Here is a 24,988-nt window from a genome sequence, read left to right on the forward strand (position 1 = left end):
CTTTCCTCTATTTCCCTTGACTTTCCTCCTGTCCCACTATCATGCTCAGTCCCCACCAGGGTTTCAGCAGTTCCTCTTTTATACATTACCCTTGTACTGTGTACTTTTCATTACATTTTGCTGTCTATATAAATATCAATATTTGGTTGCATTAACCAGCAACCCCACAATGGGTGTTGAATAATAATTTAACTAGATCTATCTAAAATGTGCATTCTAAAAGAACTAAGGACTATTTCTTTCTCATACTTTTCTCGTTTTAGCAAATCATATGTTTATGTTTACATTGGTTCTTTTTAATATTTATATTATATAATATAAGCTCAGCTAATAAAACTTGATTTCAGAATCAATTAAGTACTTCTGTTAGAAGTCTTTCAACTCAAAAAGCCCTATGCATAGGAGAGGCGAACAAAGTAGAGGGATAAGATAATGAAGGGCTTATCTTATTTTTCATTGATATTTAAAAAGGCTCTGTAAAAAAATGTCTTATTGAAATAGGGTAAAAATCTAGATGCGTTCCTGAGATTTAATACTAAAACTATCTAGTTTTCTACTTTATAGCCCAGTGTCAGGCTAATTTAATTTCCATTTCACTCAAAACAAAGAGAGAGGTAAGTTATATAGTTAGCTCATTTTGACTGAAATGATAGGTAGTTAATTCATCCACTCTTTCTTTCCTTCATTTTCTGTTGTTCCTTTTCCAGTTTGGTATCGCAGTAGAGGCAGGCCATGGTATTTTACTCGATGGGTTGGACGGGGAATGTCAATGTTGTGATGGTGATGAGGAAAGAAAACTGAGTTGTTGTCATTAGTAAAGCTCATGAACTTTGCCAACAGAAAACGTAATTGTTCTCTCTTCTGGTCTCTGGTTTGGTAGCAGCAACAGGCATCAGTGCAGACATGGCCAAGTCCAAGAACCTTGCCACACACAACAAATTGTGAACATGGCACAGTAATGGCATCAAGAAGCTCTGATCACATTGATATGAATCTCTTAAAGGGGAGAATTCCAAGTTCCCGAGGAACATGCACCTTTCCAAGAAGCACAACAAGAAAGGCCTGAAGAAAATGGAAGCCATGGATGCTTGAGCAAAAGCTATCAAAATTCTTGTAAAGCACTAGGCAGTTAAGACTAAGATCCCAATGGCTATCAACCAAAACCTATTTTACAGGCCTACATTGCCCATCCCAAGCTTGTCATGTCTGAAGCTCTGCTGGTCAAAGTAAGGCCAAACCACAAGTCAAGAACTCCACTCAAGTTCAATTTCTCAAAGGTATGCAGGCTCCTACAAAGGTTACATAATAGAGTTCTATATCTGAAGACAAGAGAGGCAACTGTGATTCCTAAGCTGCCATCTGCATGAAGCTGATGATTTCCTGCGCTATTTGTACAAATAGTCTTAAGACAGGAAAGAAGGAAAGAAAGAAAGAAAGGAAGGAAGGAAGGAAGGAAGGAAGGAAGGAAGGAAGAAAGATCAATTCAATGAGTATAACATTTAAAGGCATGATAGAACATGGTAACTTTTGAAAGAACTTCAGAGATTTCTGTGGCACTCAGGAAAAAGAATAGAGGAGTGAACCACTGAGGAGGATTTCTGAGAAAACACATCAAGGTGATCGCATTACAGAAATGAGAATTATTTTTATTCCACCAGATTTGAGCATAATAAAATATTAAGAGCATCTAGAATGAATAATGCATTTTTTAAAAGAAAATTTTGCTTCTAGTCCTGGCTTTGTTGCCATAACTAAGGGATATCAATGGAGGGTTTTTGCCTCACTCTTCTCTTTGTTCATTTGAGAAAGGGAGCGAATATTTGCCTATGTCTCCAGATCACTGGGTGTTCAAACAACAACATGAACAAAAAGGAATGGATGTCCTTCGGAGAATTGTAACATGTTCTACAATTGTTAGCTATGTGTCTAGAGTGAAACAGTGCTACAATTTTCTGGAAACCAGATTATTTAAATTCCATGCTGGAACATGTACATGAACTTCCTAAAGATGACACAAATTGAAAGTGTATTCCGACTCCAAAAGGGAAGATCACCAGGTGATATAATTTATCAATCTTCCATCAGTTGAAAAAATAACAAGGAAGCAGAATAGATCAAGGGAAGAAAAGATATTTGCGGACAAAATGGGATTATGTCAATGCCATCATCTCCTTTCCTAACTGGAGTGATTAAGTAGCTTCTCTAACCGATCAGCTTATTTACATACAAATGGGTTAAATAAAGGATAAGAATACTTCCTTTACAGATAAGTTCAATATAGGAATTAAATTACATGCCTAGTTTATAGCCAATGCTAAATAACTGTGATATTATTATCTTTGTCTGCATACTTCATTACAGATGCTCTGTTTCATTCATTTCTTGAGTGGTAGCTATCTTATTAGCCTCTATCTATCTATCTATCTATCTATCTATCTATCTATCTATCTATCTATCTATCTAGCAGGGTAATCTGTACCTACGACATCTTTAAAATCTTTATCTTCCACATGCTATTAAGACATAACACAGTGTTTGGAACATAGTCGGTCTTACATGAATGAACTTCGAAAGGTGTGGATGTTTAAACTTCCCACTCAATCTTTCATTTATGACCATTTAGCTCTTTTTTAAAGTTTGTAGTGTGTGACCGATGTGATGCTATTTTAAGAGTCAGGGAAATGGGCTGGATTTCAGAATGCTATTGGGGGAAGTCACCATTTTGTTTCATCTTTGTTATCTTCCTAATGTTGCATTATGGTTTTAAATCACACCGCACAAATTTTCATAGCAAACTCAAGAACAACATGCTGTAAGCATTAAATTAGAAAATAATGGATTCAAATAAGTCTTAAACAATGCATTGTACAAAATCCAAGGGCTTCAGCAAAATCTCAACTGTTTCTTTGACATTGTCTTTATCTCTATGAGGCATGTTTGAAAAAATACTATATTAAAGTCAGAAATTGCTACAGAATCAACCAAAATTTTGTGAAGTGCATAAGGTAGATAATCTCTGGAATTCCTGATTCTCCCCGCATTTAATTCAAGTAACCACACTGAATCTTCAAATATGTATTGATTTTTAAGTCTTTCAAATAATGTATATACATGGTCACAATTGGTAATTCTAAAATAGAAACAATTTTCATTTACCACCCCAAGGATCCTTGAAGGAAACTGAAAACAAGAACCATATTTTTGTTAAATCCAGTTTGCTAACATTTCAACATACATAACTCAATTTAACTGATCACTACAGCAAAAGCCACAGCACGTGCACACACACATACACACACATACATATAAACACACACACCAGCACCAGCAGCAGTAGCAGCAGCAGTAGCAGCAGCAGCGGCAGCAACAGCATGGAGTTAACCACACAAGTCAATAGACAATGCAGACAAACTTGAGTATAAACCAAGATTTTTCTACCTCTTTTCATAACAGGTTAGTGCTGGCCCTCAGTGTTGGTGTACAGTTTTTATGGCATGGGAAAATAGGGAGGTTTCTGCCCTATAAAAATAAATGTGTTGAAGGCTTTAGTTTGAGCTTACACATGTCAAAGAATTCCAAAAGCACCAGCACAATACACAAAAAGGAATTGCCCAAACAAATATATCACCAAAACACATGGCAAGAGACTGAGAAAATATCGACATGAAAGACTGGTTCCCAGCATTGTTTTTGCAATTGTTTTCAATTCCTTTATAAGAAACAATGAGAGACATTCTAGTGGGTCTTTGGTGGGACACATCTTGCCACTAATCATCATTCATACCAAGGTTTTTGGTTTTAAATTTCTCAAGAATCATTTCTTTATTGAAGAGCCAGAGAGCACAAGACCCTCATTCACCTTGATTTTGAAGCCTACAATGAATTAAAGGGATACAGTGAAATGCATGTACTATCTGTAAGAAGGAAAGGGGTATATAGATAAAAATAAAAATATCTAAGGAATTGGGAGCCCTGGTGGTGTAGTGGTTACACAAATGACTGTTAACTATGTGTGTAGCAATTCGAAACCACCAACTGCTCCACAGGGAAAAGATGAGGCTCTCTACTCTTGTACAAAGTTACAGTCTCAGAAACCCACAGGGACAGTCCGACCCCATCCTCTAGTGTCACCATAAGTCAGAATTGACTCACGGCAGTAAATTTTTTGGGAAGGAAACTAACTGCTATTCCTTCATATTGTGCATTGTAAGTATGCACTTCTTTCCAAGGATTAGTTGTATACATTTGTCTTTCATATGTGACATCTTTCTCTGCGCTGGAAATGGAAAGACTAGGAAGATAAAACTCTAATGCTCTAAATTTGAATGAAGGCAAGATATAAACCTCCAAGGATGCCAGGTAACTGAAAGGGTTAGCAATTTTGGCTGTTTCACTAGAATTAATTATTTGCAATTCCTCAGAAATGAAAACTTACCACATTGTGTGCAAATTTCTCAAGAGATGTTTTGCGCTCCATTGAGTATCCAGACTTACGTGTATGGGGTCGGGGTAGGGCAAAGGGAAATAAAAGAACATAAAAAAGAAAGCAAGAACAGAGCAGAAAGACAAGATGATGAAAGGATGTATCATGAAACCCATGCTCAAATCACAAGGTCCAGTGACATAAGATAAATAGGAACTCTTGTCATAAGGCATGGCTTCTGTTTTCATTAGTGCTTTCATTTTTAACACAAAAAATTCTCATGTGCAAAAAAAGTGGGACTTTAAGCAAAATAAAATTGAGTTAAATAAAGTAGTTATATGAAGCTTTTATACTGATATATGCCATGTAGGAATGTTTGAAAATACAGTGGCATTTATTTAGAATTATCTCCTAATTTTCTATCCTGGCTAAATTCCTGTGAAAATTTCCCTGTAATTCTATAGAACATCACTAGCCAATAAAGCTTTCTCAAAGGCTGGAAATGGTATTCTATATGTCTAAAGCAGAAACTTCTGCTGGTGGCTATCGAACCTGTGAAGTTTGGCTGAAATATTATGTAATTTAAATTTAAAAACCCATATGATTAGTGACTACTGTATTGGACAATGTCATATTGAGTAATTAATTCTAGTTGCAAAGGAGATGAACCTAGAAAAATCTCATTTAGCAAAAATTAATTGTAGAAAATTATAGTGTTATTTCAAAAACTAGATTTTCTGAAGTTCTTACTTTCTGAAGAAGTTATTGACACTGTTAATATTTTAAAGTTAATAATGTGTGATGTTCCTGTCTAAATCCAGATATCCACACCACGCTATATTGCTTGCAAAAGATGCTATGAACATTGAGACTGATTATAAACATTAATTAAATAAAGAGTGCTCCTGAAATTCTGCCTAAAATGAACTTATTTACCATATTAGGTAAGTAGTAGTCATCATAGGGATAATAAACAATTTAGGACAAATGACAAATTAAAGTATTCAAAAACGTACTTTATATTTGGCTACAATCATTCATAAAAAGTGGGATGATTTTTCAGTTGTGCAATCTGTTACCTAAACACTCATTTGAGCTTACTGAACAGAGAAAACCCTCCTTAACTTTTAACCTACTGACATTCTTCTTTTCTTTACTTGATTGCATCTTTGATTTCCTTAAATTAAAGAAGAGTAATGTGAAACATGAAAATAGCTACTCATAAATACTGGAAAGCATAAATATTTGCAGAAACAAATGAAAGACTAAAATAATCAATCAAAAAACCAAACAAACACCCCTCCAGAAAATGGCCCTTAACAATGCAAAGGTTTGGGGAGGGTCTTGGAATACATTCACTTACCCTTTGTCCAATACCCTGGATACCAGAGATAAGTACTCCAAATAGTTATCATTAAAAGCTAGGTCAAAAGGACAGATCCCCAATACCTTTTTCTTTGCCTGTAGAAGCTCCTGATAGGCATTGGATCTTATAAAACGTGGATACGAATCACTTTTCATAAGTTTGTAAATGTGCTCCTAAAAATAAAAATAGTTAAGATGATTTATCATGTCTCAGGATGGAAATCAGATGCTATGAGAATACTATATGTAACTGAAAAACAAATTTGGTAACAGCTAAACATACAAATGATAATGCTGAATAATACCTTATGTTTATGGAACATTTAAATCATAAAATTCATTCTTTTATTCATGAATCAGTGCTTAAATTGGCTTGAGAACTGAAAAACAAGTAAATCACACCCAGTCATTTTTAAAAAATGGGATTCGGCTAATGAGATTATATCATGAGGTCATCTCAAAGCAATGTGCTGATTTACATAGATCGGATGACAACATAACTAAATTGCTGTTGCTGTTAGTTGCTGTGGAGTCAGTTCGGACAGCATGAAACACTGTTCAGTTCAGCTCTGCCCTAACAATTTGTATATATAGTTGCCCTTTGTTCTAGCCACTGTGTCAGACCATCTTTTCTAGGGACTTTCTCTTGTTCTCCTCCCTTTTACTTTATGAAAAATAATGTTGTTTCCTAGGGACTAATGGCTCCTGAGAACATATCCAAAGGAATCGAGATGAGTCTCACTATCCTTGCTTCTAAAAGGAGCACCTGGCTGTATTTTTTTTAGGACAAATTTGTTTATTTTTTAGACATCTATGGTACTTTCAAGGTTCTTTGCCAGCACCATTATTCAAATGCATCAACTTTTCTTCAACCTTTTTTATTCAATGCCCCACTTTCAGATGCTTTGAGGCGAATGCCATGGCTTAGGTCAGGTGCAGCTGAGTCCTACCGCTAACATTCTTGCTTTCCAACACCTTGAAGTGCTGATCCCTTGACTGCTGCTTCTATGAGCACTGATTATGGATCCAAGCAAGACAAAATCCTTGACAACTTCAATCTTTTCTTCCCTTATCATAACGTTACCTATTGGTCCAGTTGTGAGGATTTTGGTATTCTTTATATTAAGTTATAATACATATTGAAAGCTGCCATCCTTGAACTTCATCAGGAAGTGCTTCAATCCTCTCCACTTTCAGCACACAAACTTGCATCTCTGCATATTGAAGTTTGCCTTCCTCCGATCCATTTTTCATAGGTTCAGTTCTTCAGATTATTTGTTTAGCACACAGATTGAAAAAGGATGGTGAGATGAAACAACCTTCATCTACACCTACCTTGATTTTAAACCATGTTCTATTCCCTTGTTCTGTTCATCTAACTGCCTCCTAATCCCTATAAGGTTCCCCTGGAACAGTTGGTCATACTACGATGGATTGTGTGTTGTTATGGTGTTGGAAGCTCTATTATTTGTATTTCAAATACCAGGAACATCGCCCAATGTCAACTAATTTTAGCAGATCTTCCAGATTAAAAACAGACTATGAAAAGGAATAGGCTGTCCACTTATGAGGAATTAGCCACTGAGAATTCATATTCCCATTCATATTCCTAGCAATGGAAAAAACTGTTGCTAGCTCTTAATATCATGCCAGCCCAAGAGAATGATGTGAAGTCAAGACCGAACAGTCATCTTGAATACTGAATGTATTCAAATACAATATTCAAGTAGAAAACAAATGTTTTGAGAATGATGATGGCAACAAATGCACAAATGTGCTCAACACAATGGATGGATGCATGGGTTGTGATAAGCGTTGTATGAGCTCCCAATAGAATGATTAAAACAAATTTTTTTAAATCACAAAAAAAACACCTGAATGTAGGTGAGACTGACCACATTACTTATATCTTTTGTGCAAAGTATGTAGAAAATTATTGTCCACGTCTATTTTGGTTTAGCAATAAATTCTGTGATGTACAATTGCCAAAGTTCTCAATTCTGTGTGCTTTTTACCCCCTTTGTATTTGTGACAGACTAGTTAAATATTTACTATTTTCTTCTTCAGATCAGACTGCATTGTTCTATTTTAATTACTAATAATGGCATACAAAGAAGTAAGGGTTAAAATAATACACTCATAATCCAGTCTGGGTCCAATCTGAAGACATTCTCTTATGGCCTATTATTACCCAACCAAATCCACTGTCATTAACTTGATTCTCTCTCACAAAAATCCTGTAAGACAGGAGAGGATTTCTATAGGGTCCCCAAGGCTACAAATATTTACACAAGCAGACAGCCATCTATTTTTCCCAAGAAGCAGCTAGTAAGTTCCAATGGAACTCAGCCAGTGCTTAGTGAACTGGGACACCAAACAGTCTCTTTTTCAGCTCTGAGAAGCTTATTTGGCTCCTTAGTTTTCCTAGTCCAGTGAAATACCCCTTTTCAACTATATGAAATGATAGTGGATGTTCTGTTCTCTTTTTGTTTGCAGAAAGTACCTGTTTTCAAGTTATCGAACAAAGCAGCAATAATTTAGAGTTACTCTAAATCTGCATGAAGACATGCAGGGTTACGTCTCAAAATAGAGTCAAACTTTGATTTCCAATATTACAGTAAATTTGTAACTCTTTTAGAATATATTTTCTGGAAATTTCAGCAATGAATTGCTTTAGAATAAATATGTTTAATCTAGCGCCTATGAGTATATTATTTAAGATCTTCTATTTATAATTTAGATGAATGTAGATAATCAATAATAAATTTAGATCCATTTACTCATGTCCTTGAACTTAATTTTCTAATCTATATGTTTGCTGTGAGGATTTAAGGAATGGTAAAAATCTAGTGGAGTATGTAGTGTGCATAGTCGGGGCTCACATATATTTGAGTATATGCCAAGCATTCATCTAAGTACTAGTCTGTAGTTATAGTAGATAATTTAATTCTCCTAAAACTCTATTGAAGTAGGTAACTGTTATTATATCTATTTAAAATATGTAGAGACTAAGGAATGGAGAACTTATAAGATGTCACACAGTAGGGTCTGGATAGGACTCAAGCAATTTGGATAAAATATCTAGTTTGCTAATATTACATCTCATCTAAAAATATTACAGAAATTTATGCTACTATATCTAACATAGGGAAAACTTTCATCAACATTAGGAGCTAAATAACTAAGCTTATCTAAACAAACAGATAAAATAACTAGAGGGTCTGGTGATATCTTTTGTACAAAAATGCACATTTTATATACTTGAGAATACCAATAAGTAAGGATATTTTTTAATGACAGGAAAAACAAAGAAATATTCTTTTTAAGACTTCTGGGGGGTCATTCTAAAGATTTTGCATATTTTTGGCTCTAGAAAAATGCTTCCAATTTTATTTTTAACTGGAAAAAATATATAAATCAACAGAGAAGTAAGGAACAGGGCTATAAATTTTGTTTTGTGCCCATCCCCATGCAATTATTTCCATGTGGGAAGCCAGGATAGAAACACAGGGAAGCCTGGCTTAGCTGTTTAAACCAGTGTTTGTGCGTCTTTTCTTAAAAGAGGAATTGATTTCTTTTTAGTAAAAATATGGAATAACATTTACATGTTTCATTCTTTGCAGTGTAAAAGTTAGGTAATGCTGCTATTAAAAATAAGGATTTTCTAAAGTTGATTGTCTTTTCTAAAAGAAATTCACCAAATTATGAACTATGTATGCTGTGGTTTAAAAACCAATTTCAACACATCATGAGGAAATAATATCCCTTAATTACATATTTGTTATTCTCCTGAGCCACATTTTTTTAAACAGAAGTCAGAAATTCAAATAATTTAGGAGACCATTAGAGTTAGTTAAAGAAAAGAACACAAAAACATTGCTATGAGATGTTAAAATATCCTTTTGTTTTTCATGTTGTATATTAACTTTGGACATGAATAAATTCCCAAATCAATATTTCATTTTATGACAAGAGACAAAACTAGCTTGAGTTTCACATAACTTTAAACTTAGCTCTTATAAGTCATAATAACTAATATTTATGAAAAAAAGAACTTTGAATTTCAGAATCTCCATGTTAGAAGACATTACATGTAAGGTTAACATGTGTACCAACCTGAGCATCTTCAAATGTATATCGCCCAGGTTCCTTCACAGTCTGTGTGGTTTTGTCGTAACTCTTAGAATCCAGGTTAATGGCACTGGGGGCTCCCGGAGCCAGAAACTCTTGCCATATTTCCTGCACACGGCAGGGGACTTCTCTAATAGGCCTTTTCTTCAAGTCCTCCACTGCTAGCCAGAATCTGTGCAAAACGTGATATCAAGTATTTACTTGACAGGAGAACCAGTTAAAAATTCTTGTAATATTTGCCCATCCAACCTACAATTCACAATAATACATAATAAAAAAAGCTTTGTTATTTGTTGTTGTTAATGTGCTCATAGGTGTAATATTCTTTAGAACCACCCATCCACTGCCATCTATTAATTCCAACTAATTTCCATTTACATAAGTAGCGAGCTTAATCTTTGCAGTTAGCAGTCCAATGCTTACCCAAGAGAACCAACAGGTCACCTTAAAATCCTTCATAAGGGAATTTAAATACAAATTTACATTCTGCTGAGGATTCATACCAGTTACAGAGGGGTCTTGGGAAAGTTATTATAGACAGAATGACATGACATGACACACCAGCGACTTTCTCAAAGTGTTGAGACACTAGTAATACCTTTCTACTATGTGACACCTGCAGCATTTTAAGTCTTTTACCTACATCCACTCATGCAATCCCTCCAACAGCTGTCAAATGTGGTTGCTATCATTGCCACCATTAGAGAAGAAAAAGTAAAGAAATATGGTTTGTGTGGCTTGTTAGGATTGTTTCATTTTAGTGTCTTACCTAGAGCTTGTCCCCAGATAATCTTCAGAGAATGACTAACGGGTCTACACTCTGCTTTGCACTGCAACCTTAGTAGCATCAGTGCCTTCAGTATCCTCATCATTACCTCCGGCATTTGAATAACAGGATGGAAAGTGTATCAGTAAAAATGCCACATCTTTCATTTGAATTTTCTCAGGAGTACAATGTGCAAAGAATGCCTATTTTGTTGAGTTTCCATAGATTAAATAAAATTAATCATATAAAAGGCACTGTGAAGTACCTGACATATTTATAACTCACTGCAATAGAGTTAATTCCAAAAATTAAGGACTCTATAGAACAGATAGAACTGCCCCTGTGTATTTATGTGACTGTAACTTTTGGGGGAGCAGAAAGCTATCTTTGTACCATGGAGTGGCTAGTGGTTTTGAACGACTGACCTAGTGGTTAACAAGTCAACATGTAACCCACTATGCCACCAGAGGATCTTGATAGGCACTCAATAATACATTTGATTGTCTGAGTATATATGTACACACACATTTAGCGCATCTTTAGAATCCTAGTGGTGTAGTGAAGCTACATCTTGGGCTGGCAACATGATCAGCAGTGCAACCCGCCAGTTACTGTCTGATCCCTTAACATTTACAGCCTTGCAAATACTATGAGTCAGAATCCATCTGAAGGGGGTGTTTTGGTTTGTTTCATTTTTATATATTAGGTAATGAATGGGCAAGAGTGGACCCCCATGCAACACCAATGGAAGCACCCAGGAAGTCAAATGACATATCGCATTGGACAAATCTGTTGCAAAAGACCTCTTTAAAATGTCAAAAAATGTCAACTTGAGGACTCGTGCGCCCTTGACCCAAGCCATGGTATTTTCAATTATCTCAAGTATATACAAAATAGTACAATGATCAAAGAAGACCAGAGAAGAATTGGTGAACGATGATGATATGAGCAAAGACTATCGACTCTACCATAGACTTCCAGAAGACCAGACAAGTCTGTGGTAAAAGAAGTACTGCCAGAATCCTCCTTAAAAGGAAGGACAGTGAGTTTCTGCCTCACCTAATTTGTGCATTATCAAGAGGGACCAGTCCCTAGAGAAGGACAAAATATTTGGTAAAATAAAAATTCAGCAAAAAGAAGTAGAGCCTCAATGATACGGACTGACACTGGTTAAAATAATGTGCTCAAACATGGCAGCAATTGTGAAGGTGGTACCGGATGTGAAGTATTTCATTCTACAAGATTTTTGCTGTGAGTCAGAACTGACTTGACATTAAAAAACAACAAATAAATAAGGTCCTTTGACTGAAAAAGGAATGAACAAAACAAAAACAGTACAGGGTGTTTTTGAGAAACAACTAGTTGTCACTAAGCAGTGTTCCTTGATTGTCCTTCTGTCATAATACTAGAAAATGTCCATATGAAAATGTCCACTCCCAACAATAAGAGGAATTTAAAGGACTACAGCTCAGAAAAAAATTATTTAAGTGCAATGGGGATCCCTGCTGGACAACTTGACAATTTTTTCTTTTTGAGTTTGACACCAGACACCAAGGAGAAAGCAGTTTGCTTCAGATTTGGGAGTATTAGGAATAGCTTGTTCCTGGCTAATTGAAAGCCTAGAATGGCACTTACTGGAAAATTCACCTCAAACAAGTTGCCTAATCAACTCCAGTCAGCTCTTCTCATTATGAAAGGATGAGGGGGGATATGAGCAACTGATATTAGGGGCTAGAGCGGGAGGCAAATGTTTTGAGAATGATGAGGGCAACAAATGTCCATATGTGCTTGACACAATGGATGCATGTATGGATTGTGATGAGAATTGTACGAGCCCCCAATAAAATAGTTTTAAAAAAAGGATCTAGATGTATGATAATTGGGAATAATGAAGGCAAAAAGAAGTCTTGAATGCACTTAGAAGTAGTGGATATAAAGTATATTATGTCATAAAGTAGGAGTGCAGAAATACTATATCAATCCATCCATCTATTTTCTACCTTTCTGTATTGCCTTAGCATAAAGACATTTGATAAATATATAGTAGACAAATCATATATTTAAAATATGGCACAGGAAAGTGCTCAGCAACTAGCTGAAAAATCAGTGGTTCAAAATCAACAGCTGCTCCACAGAAAAAGATGGGGTGTGTGTGTGTGTGTGTGTGTGTGTGTGTATACACACACACACACACACACAGAGATATATATATACACATACATATATATATGTTTATATCTAAATACAACAAGGAAGTAAATGGACTTTGAGCTTCTATTTAAGTCTTATTATTTGTTCTAATAATGTGGCAATGTATGATAATCACCTTCCCAATACGATCACTGAAGACAAAATGAGTGTATAAGCAAACAAGGTGAAGGAAGCTGATGTCGCCTGGCTATTAAAAGATACAGCATCTGTGGTCTTAAAGGCTTTAAGTTAAACAAGCAGCCATCTAGAAGGGAAGCAACAAAGCCCACATGGAAGAAGCACACCAGCCTGTGTGATCATGAGGTGTTGATGGGAATAGGAAAAAGAATTTCAAAAACAAGCAATCAAATTGATATGAAGGAGCACAGGCAAAGTGGAAAGTCCAAACCCACCTGTAAGATAATTAAACAGTCTCTCACAGAAGGGTCACATGGAAGGGATGATATATCCAGGGTGCAGGAGAGCACTGATGAAACACATAACTATCTTCTAGTTCTCTAAAATTTCCTCCCCTTACTATTATGGTCTTAGTTTTACCTCATCTTTCCTCTTTTTCTTTTTTATTTCTTTCCTCCTGTCCCACTATCATGTTTACCCATCGTTCACCTTTCAGTAATTCCTCTCAGATACATTTCAATTGATCAAATGCAACCAGCAACGCTACCCTTACTCACCATCAATTTCAGACCCCTGTCTGTCCCCTGTCCCTGTCAATATTGGCTCAGAGCTCCCTTCCCTCCACCTCCTCTCCCACACCCTTTCCCGCCCCACCCCACCCCCAGAACACTTGGTCCCATTGCCATCTCCATGGATTTGCTTATCCTGACTATCTTATATAGATAAACACCAAAAGTGAAAAAAAAAAGACCCTACAAATAGTTCCAAGTTTAACTCTTGCCTTGACCCAGAGTAGATGAGCATCCCTCTATTAAAGAGTGAGCAGGCCCTGATGTAATCCATCAGTCCATTCCTCTTTTCTTTCAGTCCATTCCTGTATCCCAGGACCTAGCAGCACTTAAAGCTTTTAGTCCCTAGCATTCTTGTCTGAGGAGCAGACCGCTAAGAAACCCCATTGCTCTTCCTGCAGTCAATGATAAGGAGTGGTCTAGTGCCCCACCCCCAACCCGTTACACCTATAGACTTTCAGTATGGCCCCCTTGTGAATAGCTACCAACTGGTTGAGAAGAGGTGCCAAGTACTCCCCTGTCTATCCTTCACCCCCCCTTCAATCCAGCTTCCTCAGGGACTTGTGTCTTTGCTCTCATTGTTGGTCTGTTGCATTCCTCTCATGGTTTGTCCCCATGTGGGTGCGTCAGAGTGAATGCACTCCCTGAACTTTATCTTCAGGGTTGTCCTCTGTAGCCGTCATCTAGGGAGGGGGCCTCATGTTTCCAGCTAGGGTAGCCTGCAGTCCTCTCTGTGAAGGAGCTGCTCAGAGCAGGAATGTACCGCTCAAGACTTGGCACATCTGAATGAGGTCTACTCTCTCTCTCTCTCTCCCTTTCCTTGGAGACATAAACAATACCCTCCCCTTGGGTGGATTTGTGTCCTGTTACCCCATTACCATCATTTTTCTTCCCCCACCCCTCTGTGGGCCATCAAAGCATACAGGGGGGCCAGGAGGTGGGGGTGGGGATAGGGGGGATGTCTTTCCACCCAGTTGCTATTGGCATCGTCTTAATTTTTTCTTCTTCCTTCTTCTTCTTCTTTTAAATGACATATTAGTCTGAACATTGCCAGAGTGTCTGGTCCTCAGTCCAGGAACTGTGTGATATGTACATTTTCCCCTGTGCCCATTCTGCTGTTTGAATTTACCTCAGTGGGCTCATTTTTCACTTGTCCTTTTGTACTTGGCTACTTTGCTCAGCATAATATCCTCCAATTCTTTCCACCAGACAAGCCCCTCATCATTTCATCACTGTTTTTAAAGGATGTGTATATACCATTGTGTGTATATGCCAGAATTTTTTAATCCATTTGTCTATTGATGAAAATTTAGACTGTTTCCAGTTCTTTGCAATTGTGAACTGCACAGCAATGAACGTTGGAGTGCAGATGTCTGGTCATGGCCTGTTTCTTATTTCTCCTGGGTATATGCCCAGGAGTGGAATTGTTGGGTAATTCGATTTCCATCTGTTTTAGGCATCACTAGATCACTTTTCATAGTGGTTATATGTGTCTACAAGACCATTAGCAGTCCATGACAGTTCCTATCTCCACACCTCCTCCAACATTTGTTGCTTTCTGTTTTTTTGAATTGGGTATCCATTTGCGTGTTAGGTGGTATCTCATAGTTGTTTGGATTTGCATTTCCCAGATGGCTAATGATCAGGAGCATTTTCTCATGTTTATTGGCCATTTGGGTTTCCTCCTTTGTGAATCTTCTGTTCATTCTTCTGTATATACACACAATGGTATATACACATCCTTTAAAAACAGTGATGAAATGATGAGGGACTTTGTCTGGTGGAAAGAATTGGAGGATATTATGCTGAGCGAAGTAGCCAAGTACAAAAGGACAAGTGCAAAATGAGCCCACTGAGGTAAGTTCAGTTTCGGCCACCTTCAATTTTTTCCTTATTGTAAGGTTGCAGGGTTCTGTAGAGTTTAGTAATAAGACCTTTGTCTTATATGTCATTACTAAATATCTTTTTGAGGAGTGCTTTGCCAATTCTGAGTTTCTTCCCTTTCCATATAATGTTGGTAGTCAGTTTTCCCATTCATTGAAACATTATGTTTGTATTTGTATTGGTATTAAATTTAACTGACATAGTGCCTTAGGATTTACATCTTTACAATATTGAGTCTACTGATACACAACCATGGGATATTTTTCCATTTGTGAAGGTCCCTTTTGGTTTCTTGTAATAATGTCCTGTAGTTTTCCTTGTACAGATCTTTTGCGTTTATGGCTAGGTAGAGCCCTAGATATTTCAATTTATGCTTGGCTGTTATAAAGGGTACTATTTTCTTGATCTCTTTTTCTGTAGTCCCATCTAACTCCATAAATATTATTGGCTACTCTTTACTCTGTGAAGTATTTGTCTAAATATTGTATTTATGTATAGGGTCCAGATTTATATAGTGAGAACAAACTGTCAAAATTAACCATTGCACATAATAATTAATGTTGGATAAAATTTGTGTTGGGCACATTTTATTCCTCTGTCACATGGGAGAAATTTAATAGGATCATTTGTTCATGGCAATGTTATGAGAGAGCTTAGGTTAAGTCGGATCTTCACACAGAAGGTATACACAATCTGTCTTACCTTAAGTTTTCAGAGCTGAATTCTGACTCCAGAAATTTAAGAAACTGTTCTCTCCCAACTGGATCTTTTAAAGCTTCATCCATACCAAAACCCCACCGTTTTACTCTCTGCTGACTTGGTTCTTTGCTATAGGAGACAAAACAAAGCCAAATATAGTCTTCTCATTACAACTCCTATTTTATGTTATTAAATTTAACTTCAAAGTCATATATGCTATGAAAGTCCTAAGTTTAATTTAATTAAAAAATTATCCTAATGATTTCTGCATGAAAGATCTCATTTTTCCACTAATGTTATGAGATGTGTGTCTTTCTCATTTCCATTTCATTAAGAAGGAAACTGACACAAAAGGAGTGTTACACATTGCCAGTGTGTCAGGCTATTACTAACAGACAATTTATCAACTGTTATACCATCCAGTCTTGTGGTGGTATGCTTTATGGAGTTCGGCGAAAGACACACTAGGGACCAAGAGGCTCTGCTATCAATTAAATGCATGACCTAATCCTGACTTAGTCACTAAAGTATGCCGTTCTAGCTTCCTCAACTATATACTTTATAAAGTATGAGTGAAACACTGGCTGGAGCAGAAGAAACCACAATCACCAGTTGCCATTTAGTCAATTCTGATTCCTGGTAATCCCATGAGTGTTAGAGTAGAACTATGTTCCATAGGGTTTGAAATCTGATTGTTCAGAAATGGATCTAAAAGACTTCTTTCAGAAGAAGTCACTCTTCTGAAGCATCATTGATGAACTCGCACCACGAATCTTTTAGTTAGTAGTAAAGAATATTAATGATTTACATAATCTAGGAACTCCTTATAAATAATTGTGGCCCATAAATGCAATCTATAGAAGTTCAATATAGAACTAAATACACATTTTGTAAAGAGACTTTTACAACTCTGTCAAAGTTTACAGCATAATTCATGAAAGCAGTGGGCACTTCTAACTTACATTTTAGTTATCTCAAGAGGTCAGCCTTTTATCAGTTTCTCTTAGAGCATTTATGATAAATTCATTTTGTTTTAAAATTTAATTTTTGAAAAACTTGAATTGGACCTAAGTAGATATAGATTCAACATTAATTTTGAAAGAAAGCATGGGATTTTGCCTATGTGAATTTTCAAGGAAGCAATGAGCTGAATTTCAATTTAAAAGCAATGAGCTGAATTTCAAGAACTGAAGATTCCCAACTTTAACTCGTCCATCGTGAAAACCATTGCAACTCTGATTTTATTTCAGTCTTTCTAGCATGACAAATTTCAATGCCAATGTCTAAAGAACAACAATCATTATCTTAACAAATTTATATTATGGACCAATGCGCACAAGTGTAAAATTACATGTTCCAATTAATTAACTATAGGGTTCTTCCTCAATCACCCAGGCCATGAAAGGGAGTGCTATGTTAAGAAAGAGAAAAAAATGCCCATACCTTGCGTCAAGTTCCCAGAAAGTAGTATCATCGGATAGCCATGGGTTTGCAGGGTCAGGTGGCACAAGAAATGGGTCATATTCTAAATACTGTTCCGTGTAACTCAGTAGACTAGGGAGAAGGGAGGGGGGGAAAGTTTTTTTAGTTCTCTGACTGAGGTCAAACTCCGTACAAAGTAAGAGAAATGAGATTAAAATATCTGGCAAAGAATCCTGTTCACTTAAAACATGAAATTCAATGGTAGTTTTTACACCCCAGCAACTTATATGCATCAACATGTGTACGTTGGCAAACCTATGCAGTTAGGCATCCCATCTCTTTTGATATTTAGGCTATATGAGTCAATACTCCTCAATTAGAATGGAGCAAAATAGAAGAAGTCAGTTTAAGGGAAGTGCTGAGTCAGCTCCAATCCTAGCTAGCCCAGTGTACCCATAACTGAATTGATTGTAACTAATGTGTGGAAAGAAGGGGAAAATGTCTGACAAAGGAATTTACAGGGGAATCACTGAAAAAAACAAACAAAAAAACCATAAAACTTCCTTTTAAAAAGTCTGTATTAAAAAGAAGTAACAAAAAAAGAAGAATTGAAAAGGGAAAGAAGACATTGCAAAGGAAAGATTTGACAATCAGTTCCCAAAGGTGAAGAATATAATGACATTATGAACTGATTTAAAGGAAAAAAAGAAAATAATCCTCAATTATTAAATCAAATTCTAAAATCAAGCAATCACTGAATGGTGTATGGTGTATGTTCAAAAGAATTTACAGAGAGGACCCAAATTGCTGGAAAGTAACCAGTAAATTGAATTTATCATTTCTTCCAACTGGAGTAAAAATATTTATCTCCCTGGAAATATACTCCATATGATTCAGGTGTCTTAAATGCCCTTTAGTTATTACTCTAGGATGATTAGGACATTTAATTTCTAACAAAAGAGTGATTTGAAAGGTTTCTATGGAGGTGGGGGGCAGGAGGGGGAGAGACATTCTTCCAGGGATCTGATTATTTGTCTCTGCTCCTCCCCCGTTTCTCTTATCATTTTCAACTTATATTACTATTATTTGAAAATAAATGTTTATGTATCTTGAAATACTTACCTATCAGCAACTTTTGACATTTTTAACCGATGTCTATCTAATTGTATTTGCCAATATTTTATCTGAAAAAAAGACTATAGATATAGTTACACAAATAATGATGTTTTCACACCTTTCTTCTCTAAATTCTAACAGAAGTGGGTAATTTTTAATACAGATGTGTTCTAAGTCATAATTTTTAAAAAGGGTTTAGAAAATATTAACAAAAAATTTAAATCAGATTGAATGAGAGATGACTAATATCACTTTACAATGGCAACATTTTTTTTGGTTTTATTTCTTGCTTCAGGGAATTGTATATTTATACTATTTCAGCAAAATTATATTTAAAGTTTTATGAAAATTTAAAAACATTTTATTTCAAATACAGAATCACATTTTCTCTCAATATTTAATTCAGAAAATAAATTCCTTTTCATTTATTAGTATAATTTAAAAATAAAGTCTACTACCTAATAGTATTTTAAAAAAACATCAATGAAGTGTGTTGTAAGAATAATTAATTCTATCAATAATTCATGATAAATCGTCACATGAACATAATCACACTAGAAAAAACTTTGATTAAAAAGTGCTTGGAACTACTTTACTTTCATGGTTTTGTAAATATACTAACAAAATCTATTTATGTTGTTTATACATAATATTTTAATGAAATTATAGAAATAGAATCAAACAAAAATAAAGTTCCATGATTCATCTAAAAAAGAGACTTAATGATTAAATTATATAAAACCCTGAATTTTATTGTGAGATAAAAATTTGAATCCAAACTATTAACTAATGGTTGGAAGAAGAAGCAACATGTATCATGATTGTATATCAGTACCAGTAATGGAGATATTTTATGAGGTTTATAGAAGTCAGAACTTGCTAAGAATATGCTCTGGGGAAATCATGTCATATCATTGGATGGAGGGAATGCATGACTCTATGTCTCAGACCATTTGTCCTCTCCTCTTTCATCCAGAATCCAGGAATACAAATCAGCGAAAGAGATTGAGATTCCTATAAATCAGTGTTTTTTTAAATTTAATTCGAGATAAAGGATTTGAAAGTTGAAGATCAAAAAGCTTTGAAAATCACTACCGTATGTTCATACATGTTCAGATAACTAGACAATTTGAAACAAGACAATTTCATTCCTTATTAATTAAAATATTCTACAGGATACAGTAAATCACGTTTAAAAAAAACAACTTTCAAATATACGTAATTAACATTCATTATCTGACCTTCACAGGAGTCATTTTTATTCCCAAGTCATTTTAAAAGTTGACCTACCTGTTGGTGTAACTCATCTTCTGTAGGAGGCTTAGTTTCTGGTGTGGGTGTGTGGGTAGGGCTGTGACTTCTAACATCATTTTGTAAACCATAGACAGACTATATTGAAATTAAAAGAGGTATGTCAGTATAAAATTCTATTTACAAATTCACAGACTTCCTCTGTTATATCTTCAGAATGTGTGAACATTACATAATTTTATGTCAACTTCAAGATATGTAAAAGTGTAGGGGTGGTATCCAAGCTGTCAGTCAGGTCACAGCCTGATGATACCTCTCTGTGGGCACGGTTTTCTCATAATGAGGCCTGCGGAACCTCCCCCCTCCCCTCTACCTTGACTTTACTGCTTGCTGGACACCCTGAAAGGTGCCAAAGTCCTGCCATATTTCCATAAAATTCAGCTCCATGAGACTTTGCATGCACTAGCCTGTAATCTTCCTGCATTTTGTAGTCTTGCAAGTGGCTGTGTGAGTTTGAAGAGGGACTTATGCACTAGTATTGGATTTAGGGGCTTGAGTTAGACTGGGTTGGGATTTTTTTGCCTGATATTTAGTTAAGACTTGATATAATTACGACTTGATATATGAGTGTCATTGGATTTGCTTCCCTAGTCAACTGGCCTAACACAGTAACTCAAAACTTTGCTGTACATTTGATTAAGCTTCTAATAAAGATTTAAAAGGCACTCTTTAATACGACTGTCTGATTTTGATGAAGACATACTGAGTATGATAATAAAATTTGTGGGTGTGTTAGGTTGTGTGATGTGAACACTAAGTAATACTTATGAAATATTTAATAAAAAATAAATAAAGGGGAATGGACTATCATAGAAATATAATATAACCAAGGAGATTAAAAGATAATATGATCTTTACATAGAAAAGGAATGGAATACTGAAAAAGAAACTAGGGTAAGGATTCTAATTATTGTTTGGTTTCTGATGTTGGAGTGAAAGACATTCCAAAGTACTCCACAAAGTAATGAGCCTTAGCATTGGTAGCCATTGGTAAATATCAGTTAACCTAGAAGCTATACATAGTCTTGGAATTCATGATGCCACAGGGCTTCTGTACTGACTTTACAAAAGGTCAAACTCATTATTTGAGAAGACAGTTTTTGGTTTTTTGTTTACTCAGAAAGACCCATTGCTTACAAGTGAAAAATAAATATCTGAGAACATTAGGGGATCTTAAAAATTCATCCTTAATTCAAAATGTGAGATATCACATTGGTGACTTCTTAGATAAAACTTGATGAGTTATTTTTAAAATATATGAAGTGTTATTACTTTAAAATGCATAATTTACCATGCATTAGTGAGTACTTTAAAGAGCTCTGATGAACACAATAAGAGAAACCTTAGGCTACTTATAACAGGTCACTGGTTTAAAACCACCAACAGCGATGTGGGACAATGACAAGGCTCTCTGCTCCTGTGAAGATTTAGTCTTGGAAACACTACATAGGGTCACTATGAATTGGAATAGGCCAGATGGTAATAACTTAGATTTATCCTTCATGAGCCTAGAAGCAACAATTATCAACAAAATCCTAGTCAGCCTAACCAAACAACATATTTTTAAAAAATATTGCATAATGACTACATCGAATTTGTACCAGGTATGACAGGAGAACTTGCAGTAGAAAAGTAATTAACATAAGTCACGACATAAATAAATCCATTTAATAAAATCCAACACCCATCCTTGATAAAAATGTCCAACAGCAACAAGAACAACAACAAAAGAATAAAATAGGGAAACTCCTCAATACAATGAAGAGCATTTAAACAAAACCAATGCTCAATATTATTCTCAGAGAATTTGCATCACTCCTACGCACTCTTGTATTGGAAGCCCTAGCCAGAGCAATAAGGCAAAAACAAAACAAAAGACATTTAAAATGGCAAAGAAGTAGCAAAGCTATATTTATTTGCAGATGATATGATCCTTTGCATAAAAACCATACTGATCTCAGTTTGTCATGCTGTGATGCCCTGTGTGTTGCTGTGCAATCAGAAGCTATTAATAATTGTTACTTGGAATGTAAGAAGTATCAATCTAGGAAAATTAGAAGTCGCAATGAAATGGAATGGATGAAGATTGATATTCTAGACATTAGTGAACTAAAACAGAATGGTGTTGGCCATTTTAAACCAGAAAATCATATAGCTTACTATGCCAAGAATAACAAATTCTGGAAAAATACTGTCACATTCATCTTTAAGATTTATCTCGAAGTGTAATCTAATTTGCTGTGATAGGATAATATCTATCAGCATACAAAGAAATTCAGTCATTACAACAGAAATAAATATTATCCACATTTATGGACTAATCACTAAAGCTAGTTGTAAAGAAATTGAACAATTCTGCAATCTTCAGTATGAAATCAATCCAGCATTCAGTCCATTGACAATTATTGACAATGAGAATTCAAAAACTGTACACAAAGAAAAATAGTTGGACAATATGGCCTTGATGATAGAAATGAAGAAGGTGGTTGCATGACAGACTTTTGCAAGAGCAATGATCACAAATACCTTTTTTGAACAGCACAAAACAGAAAAATTGCTCCAGATGGAATACACAGAAATCAAACTGACAAAATCTGTGGGAAGAGGCCATGGAGAAGCTCAATACCAAGCAGTTAATCCGAGGCTAAGGGCTGACTATGGAAAAGAATATCAATTCCTCATATGTAATATCAGGTTAAAGCTGAAGAAGAATTAAAACAAGTCAATGAGAGCCAAAGTACAACCTGGAGTATATCTCATCTGAATCTTGATAGCATCTCAAGAAAAGAGTTCTAAAGCTCTAAAGACAGAAGACCTGCTGGGATGAAATCAAGAACATCATTCATGAAGAAAGAAACAAGTCATTAAAAAGGCAAAAGAGAGAGAAAAGGTCAGAGTGGATGTTAGTAGAGACTCTAAAGCTTGCTCTTAATCCTAGAGTAGCTAAGACGAATATAATAAATGATCGAGTAAAGGAGCTGAACAGACATTTGGATAGGGCTGCTTGAGAAGACAAAGGCAAATATGGTAATAAAATATGCAAAGACCTAGAGTTAGAAAACTGAAAGAAAGAAAAAAAAAAGAATATGCTCAGTATATCTTAACTGAATAAACTGAAGAAAAAAAATTAAGACACAAGATGCAATATTGAAATATTCTATGGCCAAAATATTGAACCATGCAGGAAGCATCAAAAGAAGATAGAAAGAATACAGAGTGACTGTATCAAAATGAGGTAGGAGCTATTTCACCATTTCAGAAGGTAATACATGAATAAGGTCAATGGTACTGAAGGAAGAAGTCCAAGCTGAACTGAAGGCATTATCTAAAAACAAGGCTCCAGGAATTGATGGAATACATGTTGAAATACTTTAATAAGCTGATGAAACACTAAGCATCTGCTTGTTTATCTCAAGAAAGTTGGGATAGATAGCTGCCTGGCCAACTGAGTGGAAGAGATCCATATATGTACTCGTTCCAAAGAAACGACCCAACAGTATGCTCCATTATAGAACAATATCATTAATAGCCCATGCAAGTAAAATTTTGCTGAAGATCATTTAACAGTGTATCAAGGGCTCATGAGGGAGGGGGAGCAGGGAGGGAGGGGAAAAAATGAGGACCTGATGCCAGGGGCTTAAGTGGAGAGCAAATGTTTTGATAATGATGAGGGCAATGAATGTACAAATGTGCTTTACACAATTGATGTATGTATGGATTGTGATAAGATTTGTTTGAGCCCCTAATAAAAATATTAAATAAAAAAATAAAAAGAAAGAAAGAAAGAGCTGCCAGAGGTTCTGGCCAGATACCACAAGGATATGGGAAAAGGAACATCACCGCCGATTTTGGATGGATCTTACTCAAATCAAAGAACACCAGAGTTACATTTACTTGTGTCTTATTGACTATTCAAAGCCATTCACCTGTGTGTATCATAAAAGACTACGATAACATTGAGGAGAATAGGAATTTCTGAAAATTGTGCTCATGCAGAAACTGTACATAGATCAAGAGGCAATTCTGTAAAAAAAAAAAAAAGATGGAATATTGCATAGTTTACAATTGGGAAAAGTGTGGATAAGGATTGTATCCTCTCACCAGACTTATTCAATTTGTATGCTGAGTAAATTATCAGAGAAACTGAATTATATGAAGAATAAGCCATCAGCATTGGATGAATACTTATTAATCTGAGTTAGGCAGACAACAGAACCTTTCTTGCTGAAAATGAAGAGGACTTAAAATACTTGCTGATGATGATCAAGGGTTGCAAACCTCAGTAAAGGACTGTAAACCTCAATGTAAAGAAAGTCAAAATCCTCACAACTGGAGATTTTGTAACATGATAAACAGAGAAAAGATTGAAGCTGCCAAGGATTTCATCTTGCTCGGATCCATAATCAATGTTCATGGAAACAGTAGTCAAGAGATCAAATGATGAATTCTTTGGATAAATATGATACACAAGAACTTTTAGAGTGTTGAAAAGCATGTATGTTACTTTGAAGACTAAGGTATGGCCGATCCAAGCTATGGTATTAAAAATGTCCCTTGACAAGCAAGATGGAAACAGTTCAAATATATAGGTTCAAAGATAAGAACAATTGAGAAGACAGCACATGACTGGACAGTATTTCAATCTGTTGTTCATGGGGTCACTATGAGTTGGTATCCACTTGATAGGATCTAATAACAACAATATCTACATATGAACATTTGACATTAAATAATGAAGACTGAAGAAGAAACAATGCATTTAATATGGTGCTGTTGAAAAACATTGAATGTGTTATGGACATTTGTCTTAGAAAAAGTACAGCCATGATCAAGGGTAATGTAACAAAGAAGAATTGCTGAAACCCTGGTGGGGACTAAGAATGATAGTGGGACAGGAGGAAAGTCAAGGGAAACAGAGGAAAGTGTTGGGAGGCAAAGGGCATTTATAGAGGTCTAGATAAAGACATGTACATA

General features: G+C 35.6%; 1 protein-coding gene across 5 annotated transcripts in view; it reads right to left on the reverse strand.

The window, feature by feature from the left end:
• The window catches only part of RGS7 (regulator of G protein signaling 7), a 497,629-nt gene that overhangs the window by 23,938 nt on the left and 448,703 nt on the right, over window positions 1-24,988 (reverse strand). For 3 of the 5 annotated variants that reach the window (XM_045294230.1, XM_030886696.2, XM_045294231.1), the window contains exons 11-18: window positions 19,994-20,092; window positions 18,710-18,771; window positions 17,609-17,719; window positions 16,169-16,294; window positions 9,905-10,091; window positions 5,873-5,962; window positions 4,436-4,489; window positions 3,439-3,519 (exon numbers count right to left, since the gene is read on the reverse strand). In XM_045294230.1, coding sequence (XP_045150165.1) covers window positions 3,445-3,519; window positions 4,436-4,489; window positions 5,873-5,962; window positions 9,905-10,091; window positions 16,169-16,294; window positions 17,609-17,719; window positions 18,710-18,771; window positions 19,994-20,092 — 804 coding nt within the window. In that variant the 3' untranslated portion in view covers window positions 3,439-3,444. The remainder of the gene's footprint in view (window positions 1-3,438; window positions 3,520-4,435; window positions 4,490-5,872; window positions 5,963-9,904; window positions 10,092-16,168; window positions 16,295-17,608; window positions 17,720-18,709; window positions 18,772-19,993; window positions 20,093-24,988) is intronic. The other 2 variants (XM_004709818.3, XM_004709819.2) reach the window with 2 other exon arrangements.

Source organism: Echinops telfairi, unplaced genomic scaffold (assembly GCF_000313985.2).
Source record: "Echinops telfairi isolate 266 unplaced genomic scaffold, ASM31398v2 ScPeMD7_3509;HRSCAF=4178, whole genome shotgun sequence".
Taxonomy (NCBI): Eukaryota; Metazoa; Chordata; class Mammalia; order Afrosoricida; family Tenrecidae; genus Echinops; species Echinops telfairi.